This window comes from Nymphalis io, chromosome 16, assembly GCF_905147045.1.
Source record: "Nymphalis io chromosome 16, ilAglIoxx1.1, whole genome shotgun sequence".
In the NCBI taxonomy this organism is placed as follows: Eukaryota; Metazoa; Arthropoda; class Insecta; order Lepidoptera; family Nymphalidae; genus Nymphalis; species Nymphalis io.
Window position 1 is genome coordinate 7,142,351 of NC_065903.1, and position 25,219 is coordinate 7,167,569.

At 34.5% G+C, this 25,219-nt stretch overlaps 3 protein-coding genes across 3 annotated transcripts; 2 read left to right on the forward strand and 1 right to left on the reverse strand.

Annotated features, from left to right (window-relative positions):
• LOC126774109 (vacuolar protein sorting-associated protein 8 homolog) lies at positions 1-12,714 on the reverse strand. Its single transcript, XM_050495439.1, has 9 exons — positions 12,497-12,714; positions 12,124-12,306; positions 5,079-5,888; positions 4,512-4,843; positions 4,288-4,411; positions 3,968-4,121; positions 2,468-2,679; positions 2,192-2,356; positions 1-1,388 (listed from the first exon to the last, which is right to left on the reverse strand). Exons 1-9 carry the CDS (start codon positions 12,593-12,595, stop codon positions 63-65), a joined length of 3,405 nt encoding a protein of 1,134 aa, XP_050351396.1. The 5' UTR covers positions 12,596-12,714; the 3' UTR covers positions 1-62.
• Positions 12,715-13,076: 362 nt separating this feature from the next.
• LOC126774110 (leukocyte receptor cluster member 8 homolog) lies at positions 13,077-17,134 on the forward strand. The gene is made up of 5 exons (XM_050495440.1): positions 13,077-14,456; positions 15,162-15,672; positions 15,766-15,970; positions 16,051-16,258; positions 16,478-17,134. Exons 1-5 carry the CDS (start codon positions 13,396-13,398, stop codon positions 16,641-16,643), a joined length of 2,151 nt encoding a protein of 716 aa, XP_050351397.1. The 5' UTR covers positions 13,077-13,395; the 3' UTR covers positions 16,644-17,134.
• A 1,485-nt stretch (positions 17,135-18,619) lies between these two features.
• LOC126774124 (RNA exonuclease 4-like) lies at positions 18,620-20,071 on the forward strand. Its single transcript, XM_050495457.1, has 2 exons — positions 18,620-19,064; positions 19,741-20,071. Exons 1-2 carry the CDS (start codon positions 18,723-18,725, stop codon positions 19,888-19,890), a joined length of 492 nt encoding a protein of 163 aa, XP_050351414.1. The 5' UTR covers positions 18,620-18,722; the 3' UTR covers positions 19,891-20,071.
• Positions 20,072-25,219: the final 5,148 nt, after the last annotated feature.

A 25,219-nucleotide genomic window follows, 5' to 3' on the forward strand; every position in this document is an offset into this window, starting at 1 on the left:
ACATATTATATTATACTAAGCAATAAATAAGGACACAATTATTTAAAAAAATAGAGCACCGCTCACACGACACCTTCTAGGTCGGGTCGAGGAGGCGCAACCAATTGCAGGTTGTAGTCCTGCGGCGCGGCAACACGACGGCGCGGCAACGGTGCCAGCGAAAGCGACTCGGTAGGCGCGCGCCGGCCGCATGCGCAGCTCGCCTCGGCCTCGCAGTCGGCGTGGAAGGCGCGCGCGCAGTGCGCCGTGCGCGCGCCGGCCCGCGCCGACAGCGCGCGCTCGCAGCGCCGGCAGCGCCCGCGCACGGCCAGCCCGCGCCGAGCCGCCGACAGCGCGCGCGCCAGCGCCTCGTGCGACTCCTTCCTCAGCACGCGGGTGACGCACTGCCACACCTCCCGCCTACCTGCGCCGCCCGCCAGTATGGTGAGGGCCACTCGTGTGGAGTCGCAGGTCTCTACCACCAGCTTCTCGATTGGAAGAAACGAGATGGCTTCGAAGAGCAGAGCCGGCGGCACCGAGCCGACGCTGCGCAGCAATCGCGTCCACATGTCCCCGGCCGCCTGCGGTGGGACGGTCGGCGCGACTCTCAGACACAGACCGCTGGCCTCGCTTATCAGATCGGCTTTAGTATTTTCGTCTTCGTTTGTCGATATCATAAGTAGGAGAGCTTCGAGAGCGCCTGCGTAGTCGCCGGTGGCTTCTAGGCAGACCGGTTCTGCCTCATGAAGCCTTAGATCTCTTACAATACTGAGGGCATCCTCTGGAATTATAATACCTGGGTTCTTAATTAGAAAATCTTTAACGTCACTAGGATGTAAGATGCCCAAACTACGCAAGTAAATTGCGGCAGCATCACCACGGAGACGCCCCATTTCGAGTAAACATTTACCGAATTCAATTTTACATTTTGGGCTTAGGCTGTCTAAAATCGTGCCGAGCGACTCATTAAATTGTTCGTCCAACAGAGCTGCTGCTAATCGTGGTCGTAGTTCGACAAGAGCAGAAAAATATGGTTGGATGCGAATTCTTGTATCGGCATCGGCCTCAACTCTCATTCTGAGATACTCAAAAAATTCGTCGACGTCTTGATCGGAGGGATTTTGAATATTAAGAAATTGTTTTAGAGCTTCATCGTGTCGATCGAGCATTGAATCTATTCGCCAGAGAACGCGCGGCCGTAGAATCGCGTCTCTATACTGCAAGAGCATTTGGTCACGCTGAGTTCGTATTCGGGTGAGTATCGCCAGCCACGCCCGATCGGCTCGCTCGCAGTCAGTATTGTCAACTAGCTGTTGCATATTTTTTATTACTTCTTGGTCGAGTGGCAATGCACCTGCTTGTAGCTGTCCAGCGATAAATTCTATAATTTCTACTCGTCTTTCGGCCTCCTGAAAAAGTTCATCAATACGAACAATCGTTAAAATTATCATTAAAAATATTAAAATTGAATATAATATTAAATTTGAATATGAAAGCCGAGTCAATTTCTTTCTCACTCACATCTTTCACATTTTTTTTTCTGCAGCGGCTGCTGATTATCATCTACGAGTATATTTGCGAAGATGAAAAAAAGAAGGTATGATTATATTACGAAGCTTATAGAGAATGTACGTAACAAAGTGTAACCAGGACTTAATTTTTTTTTATTCAAAATCGTTTTGCTATTTTACACTATTTAAAATGATATTATAGTATAGCAAACTTTAAATTAAGCATGTTTCACTTACAATTTTGATTGTACATTCGTAAAATATCTTTTCCAGAAATTTAAAAGCTTTCACTTTCACTGTTTTTCAAAAAAAAAATGTTCATATTTCCTATTTATTTATTTTCCCCTTTGATACTGTCCGATTAGGCTTACTTTTCAACAGTATGTACATATATTATTTATTAGTCTCATAAATTGTCAATACTTTTTATCAAAAAAAAAAAGTATTGACTTTTTACCTTGTATAGATTTGCCTTTACTAACAAATGTAAAAACTTTCGTCGACATAAATAAGTATTTTTCACAAGCACGTTACGAATTAGTTTAGTTTTTAGTAACCCTCTGTTTTAATTCAGCTAAGAGAATGTGGTAGTTCTATGCTATTCCGCTAATAACCCCTACAGATATTTCCACTCTACCAGTAAAAGCGATCACAAAATCAATCAGGCAATCATCGAAGATCCAACAGTATAGCGCACGCACCTGCAGGTCGGCGGTACAGGCGAGCAGCGCGCGCGCCACGCGCAGACGGTTCTGCTTGCCGAGCGGGCCCGCGAAGGGCGGCTCGCGCGCGCACTGCTCCAGCAGGCGCACGGCAGCCGACGTGTCGTGCCGCACCAGCACGCGCAGCGGCGAGCTCCCGCCGCTCTGTGCGTGAACGCAGCTATAGCACGTCGACTGACGCTCCCATTGTCGGTGTTACCGCCATTGCATTATTATACTAATAGTTTACTAACTACTAATACATATCTAACCTACCTCCTCCGCGAGTAGCGCGTGCAGTGCGTCGTGGCGGGCGGAGGGGCGCGCGTGTGCAGGGAGCGGCCGCCCCCCCGCGCCCCGTCCCCCCAACGCGTCCGCCGCCGCTAACAGCAGTGCGGCGCCCGCGCAGCCGCAGCGAGCCGAACCAGCGCCACCGCATGTCGGCTGCACGTGCGCCACTAACTCGCGCATCGCGCCACTACATCCGTCTGAGAAGACGAGCGGAACGGACAATAATTTCGTTTCTCTATAAGTTATAATATGTATTGATATAAATTCTGTTTTGGGAAATAATAATAATTCACCGTCGACCACCACACACACATTTTACACGACTTATCGCCCGAAAACCGTATGCGACGATTGGACGCTAAATGTGTGAATATCGTCGAATACCGATACTGGTGCCGCCGTATAAGAACATCATTTGAAATCGTATCGCTTATCGTTCACTAGCTTCACTGAAGTGACGAAACGAAAACTATTTTTTTTAAATGTCTGACCAATTCTATTTTTTTTTTATAGAATAGGAAGGCGGACGAGCATATGGGCCACCTGATAAGTGGTAACCAAACGCCCTTGGACATTGGCATTGTAAGAAATGTCAACCATCGCTTATATAGCCAATGCGCCACCAACCTTGGGAACTAAGATTTTATGTTCCTTGTGCCTGTAATTACACTGGCTCACTCACCCTTCAACCCGGAACTCAACAATAACAAGTACTGCTGTTTTGCGGTAGAATATCTGATGAGTGGGTGGTACCCACCCAGACGAGCTTGCACAAAGCTCTACCAGTCTATAATCTATACAAATAAATAAAATTGAAATGTCTGTCTGTGATTTCAAATTATCTTACTTTTAAAGTTAGTATGGCTATTTGCGAGTTAATAAATATTTTTTTTTTGTCCGACGCAATTTTTAAAACGGCTAAAAATTACAAATTCAAATAATTGAATTATTATAAGAAGTTTTTCAAGGTACCGTTTAGTCTTTGTTTCATTTAAATCGATTGAGTTTATCAAAAGTTAAAGTTTACGTACGTATTTTTGATGAGGTGTGCTTAAAACGTTAATTTCGGATTTGAGGTATCCAGATTTTCTGGAATAAAGTGACCTGCCATATTTGCAATTATTAACTCGGTTGTAATTTTGTTCTTTTAGTCTAAACTTCTTAAGTTAATATTTTTGTATTGAATTTCATAGGTTATTACTTATTAGTTTTTATATTCTACTGCTATGTTGAAGGGTTTTAAAAAGTTTGCATTAAATTGTTTAGATTTGTCCTTATTTATAATTTAATTAGGTAAGAAAGGTTGTAATTTTAATGTAACTATTTATTTTAGCCTTCTTATCCCGTTAAAATGGAATTTCGATTATGACGCTGCTAGTGTATGAATAATTTACCGAGAATTATAGAACTATCATTAGGTATATGTTATGGATAACAGTTTATCCTGAACTTTTAGCATGTTTTGGTACCCTGGCCAGTACGCACCTAGAGCGGCGGCGATGGCCCCCACGCCGCGCCACAGGCCGCGCTGGCGCGTGAACACGCTGGCGCGGTGCGGGTCCAGTGACGTCAGCGGCAACGACGCCACAACTCGTTCCACCAACTCCGGCTCAAATTCGGCTAACTTCTCGATGAGGTCCTGGAACCGCATGGACGAATAAAAACGTTAAGATGTCAGGGTAAACTACAAAGTATTGAAATGTTCCTTAAAAATAAGATGTAATATTTTTGCATTTTATTTACATAGGTAAATAAATTTAATTTTTCTGAATTACATAATTATGTTAACCCCGATACTCAATTACCTGCGTAAAATCTGGCGAGGGTGGTGAGTTAGAAAATTCGCCTCGCACCGCGGCATCTCCTAACGCTTCAACAAAAGCTTGTTCGCCTGAACAATTCTCCCAAAGACAATTCCACAATTCGTCACTGAAATTCATAAAGATATTTTTTTTTTGTATATAACGTTAGTCGTTCAATTATTTTGTATTCAAATGTAATAAAAATGTCAAATAAACTATAAACATACCTCATATCATATTTAAGACACAGCTTGACAACTTGGATAGCAATATTTTTATTGCTTAATATATGGGGCCTATCTGCTAAATTTCCAATGAATTCGATAGCTAGTTTCTTCGTTTCTGAGCCTTGAGATGAGCAGAGCAATCTCAAAGCTTGCGTATAACGTCCAGATGTTATAAACGCTTGTGCCCTGGCTAGAAGATCACGAGGCTTTACACGAACGACACCACGTCGACCCAATAAGGCCAACGTGCCTTCCGATATGCAAGCACCTCCTAAAGCACTCTCACCCGCCTTGCACATAGCTCGAGATACACGACCATCTGTCCAGTGACCCTTTAAATAATTGAATAAATTATTATAGAAAACATCAGCATTTGATTATTATCGGCGTTCTATTTTAATACTGTGACCTAATAAAAAAGTCAAAGTAGAGTTTTAAATTCGAATGTAAACTACATTTTGCCGGTAATCTGGTTGAAATCGGTTAAAATATCAATGAAATTAAAATTGTGTTACAACTTTTATTTATTATAAAAATAATTTTCATTTGCTCACCTCCCTAACTCACCTTAAAAAAAGCAGATGAATATACTGGTTCTATTTGAGACAAATCTAACGGTTTATCATAATCATCGCCCCATAGTCGAAGGTTTTCATCAGAATCAAAAATAGCCAAAACACCACCAAGCCATCCGAGCCATATCGGCGACGACTTCAGTTCCACGCGTTGAACAGGCCGGAGGTTAATTGATGATCCACTTAAAGATACGGCAAGCCATTGCATAATGTTTGCACGTGCACATACGAGCATTCTAACTTCTAATTCGCACCACTCTAGGACAGGAAGCACATCTGAGGGTCCATCCAATCGTACTCCGGCAGCTCGGCCTCCTGCTACTATTATCACTCTCGATAGAGTCGCTAGAGCTAAAATACGAGCATCACGAGCACTCATGGCCACAACTTCACCACGGGCTCCCGAAAATAGGCAGGAAACTCTTGCAGACCTTACTCCTAAAGGCCTTGAAAACTTTATAAGCCACACAGACCCTCCTGTGTCTAATGCCAGACCAGATGTTCCAGCCCAGGTGACTCTTAATGTTCCCCATATTTCCCCCCCAAGTACAACACGTCGAAGGATAACGCCGCGTATACTCTCGTACTGATACACTAAGCCACGTGCAAAGCCAGCCAAAAGTCGAGTGCTATCATGGTTATATGATAAACATGTAACAGCCCCATTGTCTCCATTAGCATCACAAACCCATCGTAACGTTTGGTCATGAAATGACAGAATATGTCCATGGGCTGTCCCTACACTCAGTCGACCATTAGGTCCTATACTTAATGTTGTAGCGGCACCAGCTGATGATCTTTCCTTAAAAAACGATTATAAAGTATAAATAAATTCAACCCAAAAAAACCATTTGTAAACTTAAATAATTCAAAGTTTTTAAACATATTGGATGTTTGTACGATAAACATATGATAACAGTTGCCTGTTATCATACAATGTTACAGTAATTCATAACTAACGTCAATAGTACACTATGTAATGACTGAATACATCTTTTGTTATTTATTTAAACTAGTAAGTCACCTTGATTTGAGTATTAAAATATGTATTGTAAATGAAAATATTTTTGTAAGTCTTCAAAATTAATATTGTCAAATGTTATTAATGTTTGAACACAATCTTGATAAATCATACATATACAATATCACTTTTATTGTTATACAAAATATAATCTCTTTGTAGAAGAACATAGGTATACTAGGAAATTAACTAATTATATCACATAAAATTATTTTTTTGCAGTGAAAGAAGACTCTACTCCATTAGATTTTATCAATTTGTCAATTATCAATTGGCAAATTAATTGCTACAATTGAAAATAATATTAATACAAAGTCTATTATATAAAATAACATCCTAAAAATGAGTTATTCATGAACTAAATAGAGGTAAAAGATTATATACTTTCTTTGGCACTGAAAGTTTCAAATCATAGTTCTAGTAGTAATTTCTTATCAGGTGATGCCCAAGAACTTCTACTTGTTGACTAGTTAAATTAATTAGTAGAAGGAAATAAATAAACAACTTTGACCTTAAATCAATATGACATTTGAGTCTAACTAATGAAGAGGACAGTACTGAATGGTTCCGTGAATAAAAGTAATATATGATATATTTTATTGTTTTTTTATATGTAATTATATTTTATTTTTATAGATATGTGTTATATGGATTGTAGATATAATTAATATTGTTTGAATGATTTAATTTTTGACACTAAACTTTTTTTTTCTATCCTACGTCCAGTTATTGAGGTACTAGCATTGAATTATTAAATTAAAAAGAGTTTGTGAATATATTGTACAATATTTGCTATAAGTTTAATAAAGATGATCATGCATGACTAGAGTACAACAATGAACAATAGAAAGGCAGAAGTTGCTTGTAGGTAATTATTGCATTTTTGACAACCCTAAAGACAATATTTATTACAGCAATGGAAGTCAATAAATGTCTATTTTTTTTAATTTATGTTAAATGTCAAACAAGTCTATGACTTCTGGCTTGTTCCTAAATTACAGTGTTGACTGCAAAATATTCTAAAAAAGGATCTTTATATCGATGGCAGCAAAGTAGATACGGACATCTGCATTTTTGATGAAATGCCATTTAAAAAAAAATTAAGCTTATTACCCTTATCTACAAGTCTGTATTAAAGCTATTTAATTTTTCTAAGTAATTAAAATAATCTGGTACGTAAATGAACACTCGCATTTTAAAAAACGCCCAGTAGAAACGGACATTTGAATTTGTCCACCTTTACTTCGGAGTACCCACAGATGATTGAAACGCAAACAAAGACATCTGTCACTTGTCACACTCTTGCGCATACGCGATTACGCGGGTACGCTGTTAATTTATCGCCTTTTTGTTAAAATTATATTATTTATAGTACTCTACATTTATGTATCTTTAAAATATTAGTTTCTATCACCTACAATTATTTTTACAAAAATATCAAACACTGTAGCGTAGGAGAGTCAACAGCTGTTGACGACGCAGAATTTAAAGAACTTATTTTATTCGTACCTCATCGTTAAGGTTTTGATCTCTTTTCTTCCTATGAGAAGTAGTTTAAAAGTAATAATAATTGTTGAGTTATAAGATTTTTTAAATTGTATACTTAATAACTAATCTTTACTAATATTATAAAGCTGAAGAGTTTGTTTGGTTGAACGCGCTAATCTTAAGAAATACCGGTTCAAATTAAAAATTATGTTTATGTTGACTAGCCCATTTATCAAAGAAGGCTATATAGGCTATTTAACATCAAGCTACAACCAATAGGAGCAAAGCATCAATAAAAAATGTTGCAGAAACGGGGAAAACGTATTCTTTTTGAGAACATCCGTATGTCAAAATTATTGATCTTAAAAGTTAAAAAAAGCTATATCATTTGTATCATTTACGGATGACTCACTATAACCTTTTTTAAGGGTAATCAAATTAAAGTTTCATTAAATTCAATCAAGTTTTGTTAAATTTATACGTAGTCGGGTTTTTAATAGTTTAAATACAGCAGTTTTCTGTTTTAAAAGGATACAATTTCTTGTGAAGGTATCGTTTGCAGTCAAAATAAATAGGCTAAGTCCGCTTTTAGTGATTTCTTCAAGTTATATGCGGGTAGAACCATGGGAACAGCCAACAAAACATTTAATTGAGGTTACCAATTTCAAACCTGTTCCAGCTTTCTCTTTTTACAGGATGTGTAGGCGGCTTGGAGGGAGGCTAATGTGCAAGCGGTTCCCAAAAAGGGGACCGGTCTGACCCGGCAAACTATCGGCCAATAGCTATGACCCCAGTAGTTGGTAAGATGATAGAACGGATCTTAAACAACCAACTGATACATTACCTAGAAGATCACTGTTTTATTAATGATCGTCAGTACGGGTTTCGACCTAAACGGTCCACAGAGGATCTTCGAGCGTATGTAACTCACCTCTGGGGTGAAGCTATAGACAAACATGGGGAATCGTTGGCTGTCAGCCTCGACAGCCAAGGCTTTCGACAGGGTCTGGCACAGAAGTCTTCTCTCCAAGCTGCCGGCATATGGTCTCTCTGCTCAGTTATGCACCTGGATTGCCAGCTTCCTACACAAGCGTAGCCTTCGTGTTTTAGTTGATGGTTGCAAATCACAATTCTATGTAGTGAATGCTGGGGATATCACAGGGATCTGTGATATCTCCTACACTCTTTCTTTTGCATATCAATGATATGCTCTCCCTTGGGAACATACATTGCTATGCAGACGATAGTACAGTGCATGGTGGATACCACGGACGCGCAGTGGCTGGGCGAGCGGAAATTGAGGAGAAGCGGAAGGATCTTGTAATTGAACTCGATAGGACATTAGAGCTCATCGCCAAATGGGGATCTGATAATCTTGTTGAGTTTAATGCCAAGAAAACACAGATATGCGCTCTCACAGCGAAAAAGTCAGCACAGTTCGACAGACTCTGGCACAGAAGTCTTCTCTCCAAGCTGCCGGCATATGGTCTGCCTACTCAGCTTTGCACCTGGATTGCCAGATTCCTACACAAGCGTAGCCTGCGTGTTTTAGTTGATTGTTACGCTTCACAATTCTATGTTGGGGTTCCCCAGGGATCTATGCTATCTCCCAAGCTCTTTCTTTTGCATATCAATGATATGCTCTCTCTTGGGAACATAAATTGCTATGCAGACGATAGTACAGTGCATGGAGGATATTATGGACACGCAGTGGCCGGGCGAGCAGAAGTTGAGGAGAGACGGAGGGATCTTGTTGTTGATCTCGATGGAACGTTACAACTCATAGGGTTCTGATAATCTTGTTGAGTTCAACGCCAAGAAAACACAGGTGTGCACTGTCACATCGAAAAAGTCACCATTTTCCCCTGTTCCTTCCCTCTGTGGCACTACCCTGATGATACAAAGCAAAATTTCCATGCTGGGAATCGACATTCGATGCGACCTCAATCCAAGGGATTATATCGAGGCTACTATCAAAACAGCCTCACGGAAACTCGGGGTTCTGAACAAAGTGCGACGTTTTTTCACGCCACAACAACTGCTACTGTTTTAAAACGCAGGTGCGGTCTTGCGTTGAATATTGCTCGCATCTTTGGGATGGCTCAGTTAATACCTACTTGAGGCCTTGGATCGGTTGCAACGACGTGCGATTCGCATTATCGACGACGCAAAGGTCGCTAACACCTTCAAGCCTTTGCATTGCGTCGAGAGATAGCAGCGCTAAGCGCTTTCTATAGAATGTATCACGGCGAGTGCTCTGAGGAATTATCCTCCCTCATTCCCGCTTCCCCTTTCCTTCACAAGTCTACGCGTGCTGGCTCTCGATGTCAACGCCTTACTGTGAAATCAAGAAATTTGGCAACTGTTTTTTTTGTCGCACCACTAAAAATGTAATTCTTTACCAGCACACGTGTTCCCCTTCTCTTACAACCGGGGTTCCTTCAAACGAGGCGTGAAGAGGCATCTTGCGGGCCGGCAAGGCGGGGGCGGCTAGTGCAGAACATTCTCGACTGTACTAGCCGTCGTCGTGTTTGTACTCCACTACCATTTACCATCACGTGAAGTGGAGTCATTTGCTTTCCCGGTATATAAAAAAAAATTATATTTCGTTTGTAGTAGCGATCATTTCGTTTGTAGTAACCTCTTTTCGTTTGTAGTAATCTCTATTCGTTTGTAGAAGCAGTCATTTCGTTTGTAGTAGCGTTAATTTCATTTGGAGTATTGTTTATTCGTTTTCAGTAACCTCTTTTTGTTTGTAGTAGCGTTAATTTTGTTTGTAGTACCTTCTATTCGTTTGTAGTAGCGGTAATTTCTTGTGTAGTAACTTCTCATCGTTTGTAGTAGCGGTCATTTTGTCTGTAGTAACTTTTTTTTGTTTGTAGTAGCCTTCATTTCGTTTGTAGTAACTTATTTTCATTTGTAGTAGCGATCATTTCGTTTGTAGTAACTTCTTTTCGTTTATAGTAACGTTCATTTCGTTTACAGTGACTTGGTATATCTCATTATCGTTTGTTTTTGTTTTGTTCAGGGAAAAATATATAATTTTTTTTTTTTGCTTTAACTACGTACGATTTTTTTTCCACTACAATCAACTACAAACGACTCGGTTCTAGAATCAACTATTAATTTTGAGTGCCGACATAACCGGGGGATGAGTTTTTTTCTATGTCATCCACTTATGTTTTAGAGTTACTACAAATGAATAAAGTTTACTACATACATACATACGAATATCTATAAGAATAAAAAAAAGAAAAAATTTGATCTTCAAAAGTCGGGTGCCAATTTCAGACAGTCCTCGATTATTTCAGCAAAACAACGACATAGCGATAAAACCCGTTATATAATAAATAAAAAATTGTTATTTTAATTCATCATGGAAAATTTCATGTTAATTGGTTTATGTACCACTATCTTTTTTTTTTATAGAATAGGAAGGCGGACGAGCATATGGGTCACCTGATGGTAAGTGGTAACCAACACCCATAGACATTGGCATTGTAAGAAATGTTAACCATCGCTTAAATCACCAATGCGCCACTAACCGTGGGAACTAAGATGTTATGTCCCTTGTGCCTGTAATTACACTGGCTCATTCACCCTTCAAACCGGAATACAACAATACCAAGTACTGCTGTTTTGCGGTAGAATATCTGATGAGTGGGTGGTACCTACCAGATGAGCTTGCACAAAGCTCTACCACCAGTAAATGTAATATCTCAAAATGGTTAACATTTTTAACTCAGTGTGATCTCCTGAAAAATTGCTATTATGTAGATGCCTGTATCTACTTTGCTGCTATTGATATATCTTTTACTTTAGTCTTATAATTTCTTTTTTCAGTTACATTACAATACATAATAATAACCATCACAATTTATCAGATATTTGTGGATCATAAAATTTTATACAGTTAATATTATATATAAGTTAATAAAAAAAAATGAATTTTAAAATATCAAAACATTTATAATATAAATATAAATTTGTGCAAATGGCATTTTAAATATTGCCATTTTTTATTTGTAGAATAAGAATCCACTTTAAAAGTAAATATATAAAAAATAAATGAACATATACTAATAAACAACTGTTTGTGCTGTTGAACTGTGCATAATATAGCAGATTTATCAGCAAATTACTTTGAATATGTAAATTTAAGGTTTGTTTATCATTATTCCTTTTGTGATTAGAACAGACTATAGTAATTTAATTTGTTGAAGAAAATAAATATTGTGATATTGATATTAAACATACCAAAAATTTAACTTAAAATTAAACTTACCCTATGAAAGTTTTACAGCTTTTATAAAACAAATATTCAATTATAATAGCAAAATAATATCATAATAATTTATAATCTTATTTTTTACTGAACTAGGTTCAGAAACATAGCCATAATTGTCTAAGTTTATGAACCTCAATCTTATAGTAGATAGTGGAATGAAAAAATAAGATATGGTTAATATTTCTTAGTATCAATATCTATGTTTGATTATGGCCACCATGGCTTGATTTGATAACATACCTGAGCTTGTGTCAATTGCTGAGAAATGGCTTGTAAGAAATCAACTTGTAAAGCAGAACATGTACTAGATTCCTCAAGATTCTTAAATTGAAATTTGTTTTCTATTTCTAATCCATCTGAAGACAATACTTCTGCAAGAGTTGGAGCTTCACTAGCAGGTAAAGCATATTCCACTTCATCAAGCTAAAATAATATAAATTTATGGTAATAGGTAAGAATTAGAGGAGAGGAGGCATAAGCCCAGTAATGAGACATTTACAGGCTGTTACTTTTTATTAGTTGATGATAATAAGTAACACTATATTATATACATAATTAAAAAAAATACTTGATAAAATAATAAAATGAATAAATTTAAGCATTTTACTATTACCTCTTCGAAATCCACATATTGAAGACTTTCAACCGACTCTAAATCAGAATCTAACAAAGATTGGGTTGAAGGTGTTTTTAATAAATCCATTTTTGCCATATACTTTTGAACACATATTTATAAAATAAAAACTTATAACACCATAATTAACAAGGCCTTAGTAGTCAAATTTATTAAATTTAAATAGCAGTAAGTTATTATCGTCTAAAAAAATATAATACGAATGTAATGACTTTTCATCGAATGTTGAATGCCTATGACACATGTCATGTGTAATTTTTTGGCATTTTCATTTTTATGGCTCCAAAAATATTTTTATTTTACTTTAAAAAAATGAAAATATCTTATTTATACCCTCCTTCATTTCAATTTTCTAGATAATTAAACGTAATAGTTAATCTATCACAAACGTTAGTGTTAGTCGATATGAGTCGCAGTTTGAATTTTCGAATTTGCGAGAAAAAAATCGGATAAGGAAATGTTGTATCCTCTTTAATGTTGTAATGTAATGTCTTTTTACATTTCATAAAAATATTTTAGAAACATATTTTAATTGCCATTAACGGTTGTATGCTAGTATGGCAGCACTGTGATTAAATATTTACTGAGTTACGGACATCTTTAATTCTTGAGTTTCTATTCGCAGTTTATCTAGCTTTTCAATTTTGAGGAAACAATTTGTGAATGTGTTAAACTTGATTAAAGAAAGGAGTGATTTTTTCCGCTTCAAAGTTGGAATGAAGTTAATGTAGTTTAGACAGGTAATTTGTATTAGGTGAACCTTGGCAAAAATAGGCTGTGGCTGGTCGCCATCTTGTTAAAGATATAATTTTGGCCCATCTACAAAATCGACGATAAATATATAATATATTTATAATTTATGTATAAATTTTGTCATCATGACTGATAATACTTCTAAAGAACCCCCGTTGCAAACTATGAGTGGCATGCCACCCAACCACAACCCATGGATGTACAGTCTTTATCACCAATACAATGGGTATCACGGTGGCATGTTCCCGCAGTTTTATAATCATCAATACTTCAATCAAATGGGAAATACTGGAGGATTTCATAACGACGGTCATCATTTTCAACAAAATAAGGACAGTAAAGTTGAATTCGGTCATCCTCAGTTTTCTAAACCTCCGCCGTCTCTGTTAGGTATGTCTCCACTTGATACCAGTCGTCCGTTTAATAATCAATCCCCCATCAGGTTCAATCTCTCTGGTAATAGAAAGTCCGCCCCAATCCCACCAAATGAAAATCCTCTTTTGGCTAATAGCAATGCTAAGAAGAAGCGGAAGAAGGGAAATAAAACAAACAACGAATCGAATGAAGTCTTGTTACCCCCTCTGCCAGATCATCCGCCTCCGCTTCCACCTTGCCCACCACCAGATTTACCTAAGCCTCCTCCTCCACCATTGGATGTCCCATTACCACCACCTATTGCAACTGAAGATATTCCCGAACCGCTAGAAGAGCCTAAAAGTAACAATAATGAAGATAATGAATTGGAGAACATTGTCCCAAGTGACAATACTTCAAATTTTTTAAAATCCTCACCAATACAAACATCAGGAACTTGGCCTGAAAGCTTAGAAAGGTACATTAAGAGATGTTATGAGAAGTGTAAAACAGCATTTGATCGTGATCAAATTGATATATGTTTAAAGGGACGTATTACAGCTGCAGCAAACAAAGATGAAATATGGACGAGAAACTGGGACGAGGAACCAATTCCTAGTGTTCATAGTGAAAGGAATAATTTGTCAGTGAAACCTGTTCGTGGTACACTAGCACTATATCAAAAGTCTGAGGCTGTTTCAGAGCTTTATAAAGGAAAACCTGCTTTAGGCACAAGAGGTTTTAATGGACACAAGAGCCCTTCCCAAAGGAGGCGTAAAGCTCATTCTAGAAGTCACTCCAAATCTAAAAGCCCACCAAGGAAAAGGAATAGGTAATCTTATTTACCTACTTTTGTCAAGTAATTAGTAAATTATTTTATGTGGTCTAACTATCTGACATCCCTTAACTTTAAATTATAATTTCGAATTATATAATTATTAGTTCAAAATTAATTTAAAAAAGATGAAACTGCTTCTTTATAAATGTAAGTAAAGTATATAAATATTTTCCAACTGTTATTTTCATAATAATATAAAAGTCAAGAGAACTAAGCTAGTAAGGGTCCGTTCACACAGACCGGCTCGGAGAGGAGAGCAGATTTTTATCACGTTGGAAACAGTGTTTTGAGTGATTGTAGTAAAGTTTATTTTTGCATTTGCACCTTTTTTGTCATTAAAAATGCCTGAACGCGCTTCGTGTGAAGTAATAAAAGGAGCCGACCGGCTCCGCTTGCGTGCTCTTTCTCGCTCGCACCCGCTTTCAGATCTCTTCCAGCCGGTCGATGTGAAATAGTTGGCGGCTCCGCTCCGGCCAATTCCAAGCGTATACGACCCGGTCTGTGTGAAAAGAAAAAAGCAGGCCGATGCTCTCCGAGCCGGTCTGTGTGAACGGACCCTAAGGCCACATCGAATTATTTACTAATTACTTGAAGAAGAATTACTTTACTTATGAAAGAAGTTTAGGACAAAAATGAAGTTATAACACTAAAATTTTTAATACAATGTGTTAACTTAAAAATTCAAATATTTTTCAACAGCACTTCATCTGGTTCCAGTGATGAAATTGAAGATAAAAAGAACAAGAACAAAAATCGCCAGAAAGTCAAAGATAGATTATCATTGGATCAAAAGAAACCAGAAAAGTTTCAGAAAAATAACAAAAAGAAAGCTTGTAATCAATTTATTGTTGAAGATGTCCAGGGTAATGCTGAAAAATTGCAGAAGAGAGCACAAAGGTTTGGAAATTTAAGTATTCCAACCATAGCTAGTTCTGTTCAAGCAAATATGAAGAGGCAGCAACCATGTTCAAGAAAGCCTATTATTCAAGACACAGAAGGAGACTACGAGTTAAATAACATGCATATTGTGGGAACATCTACTGAAATTGAGAAGTCTTTCTTAAGGTTGACTAAAGCACCAGAAGCTTGTGATGTACGGCCTGTGACTATACTCAGGAATTCTCTTAGAAATGTTAAAGAACGTTGGATAGATAGACAAGATTACAGATATGCATGTGATCAATTAAAATCTATACGGCAAGATTTAACAGTAAGTATTCTATGTATTTTTATCAGATCGCAATCATTGCAAACAATAATGAATCTAAATCAATAAAAAACTCTTAATAATTACTTTTAATAGGTTCAAGGAATACGAGATAATTTTACAGTTGAAGTTTATGAAACACATGCCAGAATAGCTTTAGAGAAAGGAGATCATGAGGAATTCAATCAATGTCAAACACAACTTAAAATGCTCTACTCGGAACTACCAAATAGCAGGGCTAATGAAGCTGAGTTTAAAGCTTATAGGATATTGTATTATATATTTACCAACAACACATTGGGTATGTTATTTATTTTCCATTTTATGACCTCCAAACAAAAAAGACAAATTTCTCTACAACTATTTTATTTATTGTTTCAGATCTTACAACAATATTTCAGCATCTTTCTAAAGAGGATAGAGAAAATGAATGTATTAAGCATGCATTAAACACTCGATGTGCATGGGCAACTGGAAATTTACATAAATTTTTTGTGTTGTATAAAACAGCTCCAATGATGGCGGGATATCTGATAGACTGGATTGTGGACAGGGAGAGGAAAAATTACCTCAAATTCATCATAAAGTCGTATGTCTTTTTAACATATATTGAATCTTCATTTTCAATTATAGTGATATTCATTATCAATTTGAATAAAAACTTTTTTAAATATTAAATAGACTAGTTCAAATAAGATATATACATATATTTATTTATTATTAAACTCATTTCTTCTAGACCATTTTTTTTAAAGAAAGACCAACCTTTGGTTGGTTTGTGTTACTTAATTTTTAATTATATGTGCAGCTACAGACAGACTGTTCCTGTGGACTTCATCGTTCGAGAGTTGGCGTTTGAGTCGAAATCTAAGGCTTTAGAGTTCTTGAATCAATTTCCTCTGTCATACACTGGCAGCGATCAGAGTCACATTGATTGCAAAGCCAGTCTACAAGTTGTTAACCAAAACATCTAACATAACATATGTACATTTGTGCATAGCCGTCCTGTTAAAATAAATTTTTTTGTATGTGTGATAATGTAAGGCTTTTATAGTCTTAGGGTCAAACACTTCATCGGAGTTATATCGGCCCTCAACGTTATCCACCTTCATTTTATTAGGCTCAGACGGCAACACAATATTGCATCACTACAGCTTTTGCTGATGAAGTTCTGTTAAACTATTTAGTAGCAGTTTTTGAAGAATAGTGATTGTGTGCAAGGAATCTGCTACATGGAAGGGGAAGATTAAGTGAAGGAACAATTCAGCAGTGCTAAGACTTTTTAGAAGATGTAATGCACATGTATAAAAGGACATTAAATTAGAATAATATTTAATTATTCTTTTATTGTAAATACAACAATTTTTTATTCATCTGTATATACTGTGATTATAATCATAAATTCTATTAATTACATTAATCCCTTGTATGGATCAAGTTCTAATATTAAAATTAGATTTTTATATGTAGTTATTTTATTTTATAGTTCCTATTTTCTTTTTTTTCACAGCATGTATTAGCTTTTTATATACGTGTTTGTTGACTTCATTACGGCAGATGATTTCAGAAATAAGAATTTATATAAAATAATAATTATAGCAGTTTAAGTGTGTAATAAATTATTTAAAGGTTTTTGTACGAAAATCAATACAATGTGTGGCATTAAAAAAAAGTGTAAATATCGTAATGCATCTAAGAATTACAATTTTATTGAATGATATCAATATAATGTATTGCTTGTTTACAAAAAATATTGTTACGTTTGCTTTATAGGTACACAATATGTACCTCAATCTTTAATTACTTATTATACGTATAATATATGTTAATTTTGAACAGTTGATTAAAATGTCTAACTTAATTTAACCTTTACACTTAATTGTAGTATAAATTACGAGTAGACGATAGTTAAGCACAGGTAAATTATATTAATAAGATGTCTATTTGCGAACACTTAGACTATTTTGAAAATAAATTATATTTATTTAAAAAATGTTAGTATTTTTGGTATCCTACGATAAAATAACTAAAACAGTCTGAAATTAATTTTAAACAAACTTATCTGTATCTATAAACATCGAACAGAAAGCCAACTTCATATTTTAATTTACAGTAATGTAGGTATATTAATGGGTTTAATAATTCTAAACATGATCTTATGGTTAATTATCGAAAAACTAACGATTAGTTTAAAAATGGACAGTACGTTTTACGAAATGCACGAAAATAGTCTAAAGGCTCGAGCAAAAAATGAAATTTTTATATTAGTTTATACTTTTTTTTTGTGCTTAAATACAATTGAGATGGATTAACTATTGTCATTTCAGTTGTGCTCATTCGGTTATTACTAAATTGATGATAGTAAAGTAAAAAATAAAGTACTTTACAAATACTAACAAGTGACACACTAGATTTTGGTAGTGAAAAGTATATCTACCACCTAGCGAAATCGACGTTATTGTAACAAAGAGTAAAAACAATTTCAATACGTGGTTATGTACTCTGGTTCCTAGCGAAGCGATTATACAACTACCATTTCATAATATCAAACCAGTTAAATATATTAAATAAAATATTGCAACAATTTGTATATAAATCCTTACGTTGAGTTAACGTGTTCGTCTGGCAGCCGACGTTGGTAGTCCAGTCGGATAAACATAATCTAGCAAAATCCGTCCGCAAGTTTATCCTATATATAACCTTATTTTATAGTACGTTTTATTTCATATACAAAAATCAATTTCAACATAGGATAACGATAGCATTATAGACAGACAGTTGTTTATGCATTCATAACATTAGTATAGATAATTTTTATTTTTTAATCTATGCCTTGTTGGATGAAATTGATTTTTGTATATGAAATAAAACGTTATCGAATGCTCAAAACTGTTGAGATATTGTCTCTGGTTCAGGATTCCCAGAAATGTCTCGATCGCCAACTTATCGAAGTCATATAAATATCAACATCCGAACCAAATTTCTCAATACAAGTTCGCAGCTGCTTTAATACATTAGATAGTTTTTCGCAGTATCATTATCATAATTATATAATGTCGCGTACTAACGTACTTGCTATTGATTGCGAAATGGTTGGAAGTTATAATAAAAGCTTATTGGCGCGTGTGTCAATTGTAAACCAGAATGGAAGTGTTATTCTTGACGAATTTGTTAAACCCACTTCAACAGTCACCGATTATAGGAACTCTGTAAGCGGCGTCGAGAAGAGTGTTTTGGAAAATGGCAGAGACTTTTCCCTTGTCAAAAACAAGGTGGCCAGTCTTATACAAGGATGTATTCTAGTTGGGCATTCATTAAGCTTCGATCTCGAAGGCTTGGGTTTGTCTCATCCGGAAAGCAAGCGAAGAGATTTGGCGAAATATAATCGTCTATTGGTAAGAACTTCTTGTACTTCTTTATTTTATAATTTATTGACTTCATTGAAGAACGCAATGACAACATGACAATGAATTATTTATGAGCCTCTGGTGAGTCTGATGTTACCATGCGGAAACTGTTCAGTGGCTAAAAATTTTTATTACAATGTACATTAAAATTTAATAAAAACAATATTGTTCCTTGATATCTGAACGGGATGATAAGTTTACGACGTAGTATATTATTAATCTGCATTTATATTAACTATATATAATGATTGTAACGTTACGAAACTTTGCTTTCTATATTATTCTGGTGGACTGTCGGTGATCAGTGATGTCTAAAAATTTTCATAGTTTAATCAATTTGTCGTAATAAAAATGATAACTTCGGTACGCACTTGACATCACTCTAAGGTTATTGCAAAAAAAAAAACTTTTTGCGTATCTATGTAAGTTTTTACATAATCTTATCCTAAAGATAAATTGACAATTGTAAAATAACGAATAACATTTGTAATAAAATTTAAATTATTATCACTTGTAACATGAATTACTAATACAAAACTTATAAATGAAATGTACATAATTCACCAATAATGTTTCATTTGTTGTGACCAAAGAAATACCGCTGAATGTGTTATTTACTGCACAACGGCAAATATTGTTTTGTACGATTGATTTTTCTTTTCAGCGAAACGGCCAACCTGTTGCTCTAAAGACACTAGCCAGAAATTATTTAGGAAGACTAATTCAAGAAGATAAACATGATTCCGTGGAAGATGCAAAGGCATGCATGGACATATACCTTAAACTAGCCAATGAATGGGAAAGAAATTTTTAAACATTTGTTTCATTTTTCTTTAGTAATATGCCTTACTTATTGTAAACAGCGTACATAATTCTTTGTTATTATTTAATTACATATCGATGATTATTATTTTTGTTTGAATTAATGGTTTTTTTTCATTATTAGTTTAATAAATGTTGTAGAAACTTTGGTAAAATAAAATTTTATATACATGCTTGGATTTAAATTTATATTGAAAACTTGTAATCACTACTTTAACCTTTATTTCCTTTTATATATTTTTTTATTTATTCATGGTTAATTCATAATATATAAAATGGGATATTTCACAGAATAGTTTCCTCCACTTAGCATTTAGAAAACTAGTAGCCACTAGGCATGGACGATACAAATCGTATATAGATACAATATCTCTATATCGGTACAAAATCTAATATCTAGATATCGGAGCGCACAGTATCTATATATTCGGATATCTACTGATATCGTTTCTGTATAATCTGTATACGGTATTGTTATGGTACTAAATCTAATATCTAGATATCAAAGCGCACGCACAGTATAATATTCGGATATCCACCGATATCGGTTTTGTATACTCTGCATACAGTATATCCGATATCGAATATCGTTGTAAATTTGTAAATATCAATTGTCAAACGAGTAGGCGCGAACGCGAGTAGGATTGTTGGTAAAATATCGATATATCGAACTTATTATTTAGAAATGTCTATATTTACTATTTATTATTATTATGTTATTTATGTTTATTATAATTATGTAATATTTTTTATTAAAGTTTTATATATTTTTAAAATAAGTTTTTATTAGAATTAATCTTTTAGTGTCTAATAATCGCAGTAGTCGATCCGCCGAACATATAATACAACGAGTATTTTTAAAATATCACTGAAAAATAGTGGTACACATAATTGTCTTATTTAAATTAAAAAGTATAAATTTGAAAATTATAGTACAATAATTGCGTCACAGCTATTTTTGAATATATTTGTAATATGGTTTTTTATTATGTGACGTCTGTTAACACCTTGCTCAATAAAAAATAGCTTTTTACCGTAGACAGAAAAACAAATAGACCAAGGGGCCGTGAAACCGCAATTTTGTTGCCATAGTAACTGCATTCCCTATTTTGGGGGATAAATAAAATTCAGGATTTAATTAAAACAAAATAAGGTTATTAAATTTTATTTTTTAATATTTATTATACATTTTTTTAATTAAAATATTTTTTGGTTTTCCTACTACACCCAAAAACCGTTGCATTGTTTGTTTTTGTTTCCGTTATCAATAGTACTTCAGCATCTTTATGCTGGATTAGCATTCTCCTCAGATGTTGAAATCTAAAACATTCAATTTAATTATTAATAAAGAATGGTTGCCACATATATTTCTATGTTAACCTCTTAACTCTTAAATCTAATAATATTATAAATTCATAAAGAATGTTCTATAATATTGTCGTTAGGAAATTATAAATAGGCGAACGAATAAATTAAAATAACATATTTACATATAACGAAGCACTTTAGGTTATTATTGGACTCCGTATTTATTTGTTTACATTGTCGACGAGTCGATATTTTTTATCAAAAATCGGGTCATTTTTTTTAGCTGACGCTGGCAGCACTTACATGATAAATAATTATAGGTTGTGAATAATAAAAACTGGAAAATCCTATCATCTTTAGGATTTTAATGCAATATAAGGTTCCGACATTTTTTTTAGCTGACGCTGGCAGCACTTACATGATAAATAATTATAGGTTATGAATAATAAAAACTGGAAAATCCTATCATCTTTAGGATTTTAATGCAATATAAGGTTCCGACATGCTATGGCATAAATAAAAATCACTGAGAAACTATATTTAGGGACAAAATTGTCGTACTTACGCGTGAAAACACATGCCGGCAATTTTCTTCTTGATATCGCTTTAACATAAAATAATACGACTATGCACCATTGTATAACGTTCGATATTATATAAGGATTGTTTCTCGGCCTTTTCACTGGATTAGAATCGTTTTCTAAGATAAAAATAAGCGAAAATTTAACAAAAAACACAATGAACGTACTAACTGTCAAGTTTGTTTCGCTACTTGAGTAGTGAAACAAACTTGACAGGGTATGTAGTACCCTAGAGTTCGCAGGATACATACTAGTCACTCAATTAAGTGTGCTATTTTCGAAGATATGAACCTACTGTACGTCGAACTTCGAAGTGACGTATGGTTGTCTTGTACATTACTTTTTGGTCGTCGATGTTATTCATATTTTTGACATATTTTTCCGATATATTTATTTAACTTTTACTTTTAAACATAAAAAATAATTATTATTTTTTATGTTTAGGTTAATGTTAAAACAACATGATGACGTCACAAAGTAGGTTAGGGTTAAGCGAATATACCGACCAGGGTTCACAACCGTACGATAATAGGCATGATGACTGATTTTGAAATAACCTTCTATAATGTAGGTATACGTCTATCATTACTGAAAATAATTTTGTTTCAGTAATAAACTAACTGTTTACGCAAATAATTACATTTTCATTTCATTCACCTATTTTGAATTTCGCTCGAAAACACCCGCAGGTGTCATGGCGCCTGCACGTGTCGTCATGCCTCAGTAAACGACAGTAAACGTTGTATTGTGTCTATACTCAACGAAGAAAGCCAGAAAGTATTGCGTATTTCCTAAGGTTAAAAATGAATTCCAAAGTTTACAAGTGGTGTGCGGTCTTTCTATGTAAAAATACATTCGATTGCCAACCAGACTGAAGAACAATCTACAGAAGCAGAACGACCACATTATAAACGAAAGATGATGGTTCTTGAAGAATATGAAAAGCAATTAAAAGAAAGTATGGTTACAAAACATTTTGAAGAAATTGCAAATTGAGGCAGAGATTAATAAAGATTTATTATATATTTATGATATATTTATTATGACAGATTTATAGAAGTATTCGTAAATATGTAAATTCACAAATTCAGTACTAGTGGAGCTAAATGAAATATTGTCTTAAAAGTTCTAAGTGATAAAAATATTAGGGCTCTTCATATGCGAGTAATACTATATAGCTAACAGAAAAAAAACCTATGATAACACTAAAAATAAATAAAAATGTACTTACAAGGAAGTTTTCACATTTCGAAATTTAGATAAGCAAAAGTCTTTATTTGATGAAAAAAGAACTCTCCTAACAAATCCCGGGCAAATTAGAGGAATTTGCCTTAAGAAAACCTTGTTCCGTCATTGATAGATCTTGGATGTTTTATTTTCTTCACAAAAGCGCGAATAACCAACGACTCAACTAATTAAATGATGCAAAATTAATTTTGAAACGCGTAGAAAAAACAACTGTTCAAGAGAAACGGTTATAGATACTGAGGCGTGACGTCATTCGCTCTGATTGGTGTTTCAAATAAAATGGCCGATTGCAGAATTTTATATTAATATATTACTAAAAATCTTATTGATCTCAATGTGTATATTAAAATTGGATAATTTTTTAGATTCTTTTTAAAATAGATTCTTCTTTAAAATCATTTATTTTTTAATTCTTTAATACTGTCATCATGCCTATTATCGTACAAGTACGATAATTTCATACCTACGTGCGATGTACGATAGTACACTACTATCGTACGTGGATTGTACGATAATTTCCATTATGATGTAAAAAAATTATAATTACACAAACCAATAACAGTTTTTATTGTCAGCGCCATCTTGGCTCATTTCTTTCTTAGGAACAATGGCAGCCGCTACATATCTTGGTTTGATGAGTGTTGGCAGTTACAATATTTCGCAGGATCAAAACGAAAAAAATTGTGCGGATGACTTTTTTTTTTAGTTTACTGCTGATTTCAACTGTACCTACTTACAAATTATTTCAAATATATTGTTGTGATTTTGTATAATATTATTGTATTTTATAATCATTATCTTGTTGTACGATAATGTACGATAATTTTAAGGGCCCTGGTACGAGTACTGGCTGGCTTTAGGTTGTGAACCCTGATACCGACTATTTCAAGAAATCAGCGAGGAAGTGGTGGACAAACCAAACAGAGAAATAGAAGATAATTTACATGAAGAAAATAAGATGATGTACACGTTATCTTCATTTATTGTGATGAAGAAGGAAAAATAAATACTTCAAAGCCAAATATGATCCATTTTTATAAATCAAACGCGGTGTCGTCACCTTTGATCAGATGTGTTCGAACATGTGATGTAGCAACAAGACTAACAGATAGCCAATGGCTACGTTTTATGAGATTTTGAACATGGCGTATGTAAATAGATTTGCTATTTACTATAACAATGTTATACGTAAACAAGAAAAACCATCGAGTCGGCGTAATTTCAAGAAAAATCCCAGCAATAGGCTCCGACTTTGGGCTGCTTCTGAGAAAAAAGGATTTTCGCGAGAAAAACCATTGATATATATAAAAACCCAAGATGCACAGTCACGAACAAAAGGTACACTCGAAACTGTCACCAAACACTCGGCAATTCTATATAATGTAGTTATAGTTTTTTTTGCAATTTCAACCGTACACGGATTGCTTATAATTGTTTTCATAAAGCAGTGTAAGTTTTAAAAAGCAATAAAAATTTACAATTGAAATTAGCCGGTAGGACATGGCATGGAGTGGAGACGAATATTATTATAAAATTTATTTTGATACGACATTGAATTAGTTTTTAAAAGTTTAAATTTTGTTCCATATACGTATTTATACTTTTATCTTAGCGTAAATATGTTTTGGGTAGGACTTGTATATAAATCAATGAAACAAATATTTACTGGTAAAATTATTTATTTATTTTTTTGATTCCAAAAGTATTTTATCGAAATTAAGCAGGTACTTATTTAGTTTAAGCGAGCTACCGAGCCCGCGAAACTAATTTTTTTTAAGTTTCAGGGTGTATCCTATGGATCACTATTAAAAGTTTAAAATTAAAACATTAATTTACTTGGAATAAATTTAGTTTATTGTAGTTGTCTTTTTGAATTCGATTTCAGGGTTTCTGTTGTTTTCTTTGCGATATAATGTAAACGAACGTCTATAAGCTTTTCTACAATAGTTTTTATAAGACAAATTTTTAAAATATCTAAATTAGAAACTATATTATAGTATATAATGTATATTTGTCAAAAACTTTAACACAAAAAAGTTCAAAATTATAAATTAAAAATTAAACATAATAAAAAAATCGACTCCACTGACTAAGAACAGTATTGGTCATATTATATGGTCATTTGTATTATAGGACTAAAATACTGATATTGAAATTTGCCGTATTATACTTGGACCAATGAGT